Source organism: Echinops telfairi, unplaced genomic scaffold (genome assembly GCF_000313985.2).
Source record: "Echinops telfairi isolate 266 unplaced genomic scaffold, ASM31398v2 ScPeMD7_9;HRSCAF=40, whole genome shotgun sequence".
Lineage (NCBI taxonomy): Eukaryota > Metazoa > Chordata > Mammalia > Afrosoricida > Tenrecidae > Echinops > Echinops telfairi.
Window position 1 is genome coordinate 78015107 of NW_022103906.1, and position 1741 is coordinate 78016847.

A 1741-nucleotide genomic window follows, 5' to 3' on the forward strand; every position below is an offset into this window, starting at 1 on the left:
TTGGCAGAAAACTGAGAGGGTTTACAGTAAGTCAATCAAAATAAAAAACTCTTCATCACATTCTGATTAAGTCTGGTAAACAGAAGCATCTCCAAAAGATGCAGCAAGCGCACAGCAGTAGGTGGGGCGGGGCTGCTCCATCTTTGCGCCCCACAGCCCTGTGGTTGGCCGGAGCAGTCAGGAGCGAGCAACAGTGCGCTCCCCGGAGTCAAAGAGAGCCCTCTCTTCCCTTCCAGTGAAAAATAAAGCCAGGAGTCCTGTAATCACTCTCCATTTTATTCAGGTTGGCCGAGATGCCATTTATGTGTTTAAACATTGACTTAGTTTTTGGTGTGGTTTCGATTCTGTCTGTAATTTAGGCACATTGGCTTGTATTTTGTAGAAAACACTTAGCTTCAGGACACAAATAAGAAGAATTGCAAATTTTAGCTAACAGATTTCCCATACTGCAACCACTGACATAGTGTTTAATGAAAAACAGTGACAGAAATAAAAAACAAACCCAACGTGTCAATCTGGTGACTGAAAAATCCCTGAAAGAGCAGTAAGCCATGAGTACTGAAAAGCTCTGACACTGGCAAGGCTTAACTGAAGACATTCGGCAGAGGACCACACACGTTGCTTTCCTACGAGGAGCGGGAACTACAAGCGTCATTTATTTATGCATTGAAATGGCATTGCCTAGAGTGAGTGGTTCACAGAAGCGTCGGCTCACCTCCTCTTGATCTTTTATTTTGGATAAGCTTCAACTATCATAGCATGGCCCTGCAAAGGAGGGGGAATCGGTCAGAAGAGCAAATACAGTCCAATGTGACACAGCAAGGAGGCAGCAGAGAGCAATGGGAAGCACAGACTGACTTCTGCTCCCGGCTCCCACTACCCAACTGACCCATGATCTTGGGAAAGCACATTAGCCATTGTGAACATCAACGCCTCACCTATCAAATGCGGCTCAGGGTGCATTGCGCACAGTGGTTTTGTGATCGCTGAATGCCAGAACAGGCTATGGATAATGTCCTACTGCTGGGTCTGCCTCCTAGCAAATGCTCCACAAATGGTCATCGGATGAAAATACACTGGGACTTTTTCAGTCATTCCAAAATAAAGATTAAATAGAACATGCCAAAAGAAGCAGCATTCTGGATTAGGAGGCGGCCCTGGAAGTTTAAGTGACTCACTTACATCATCAAATAATTAAGTAACAGGACCAGGGCTTGAAGCCGGGTCCAGAGGCCGCTAAGCCCGGACTTGGGTCCAGAGGCCGCTAAGCCCGGACTTGGCCGTCTTCACTGTTTTCCACCGGTTGAGACGATGACCACGTTGGGGTATGCCAACGCTGATTCCAAGAGTTAAGGTCCGTCTGATGCCACACAAAGTCCATCTCTTGGACTGTCTATCACCAACCCAGTTAGGAGACTAATCTCCACAAATACTTATGCCATGATAAGTTTAAGGCACAAAGGTGAACTATATGGGTATAAATATTTGCTCATTAGTCCCTGTCTTCAAATCTAGTATTCACTGTAGTTGGAAACACACTTTAATAAAGGCACAAACAAGCGAACAAAATAAGAACTTAGAGCGGTTAGGCTCAACTGCTTGGTGCATTCCTGTAAGGGGTCACATCAGGTACCATGCCTCTTCTCCAGCCTGATCTGAAAGCAGTGCTTGTGTTCCAACATTCTTTTTTTGCTCTAGGCTGGTGGTTCTCAAATAGGGACAATTTTACACACACCACCCC

The 1741-nt window shown here is 45.7% G+C and overlaps 1 protein-coding gene across 1 annotated transcript in view; it reads right to left on the bottom strand.

Annotated features, from left to right (window-relative positions):
- Nucleotides 1-255: 255 nt before the first annotated feature.
- HADHB (hydroxyacyl-CoA dehydrogenase trifunctional multienzyme complex subunit beta) overlaps nucleotides 256-1741 on the bottom strand; it is a 40753-nt gene continuing 39267 nt past the window's right edge. Inside the window, exon 16 of the mRNA XM_004696073.2 lies at nucleotides 256-765. Coding sequence (XP_004696130.1) covers nucleotides 730-765 — 36 coding nt within the window. The 3' untranslated portion in view covers nucleotides 256-729. The remainder of the gene's footprint in view (nucleotides 766-1741) is intronic.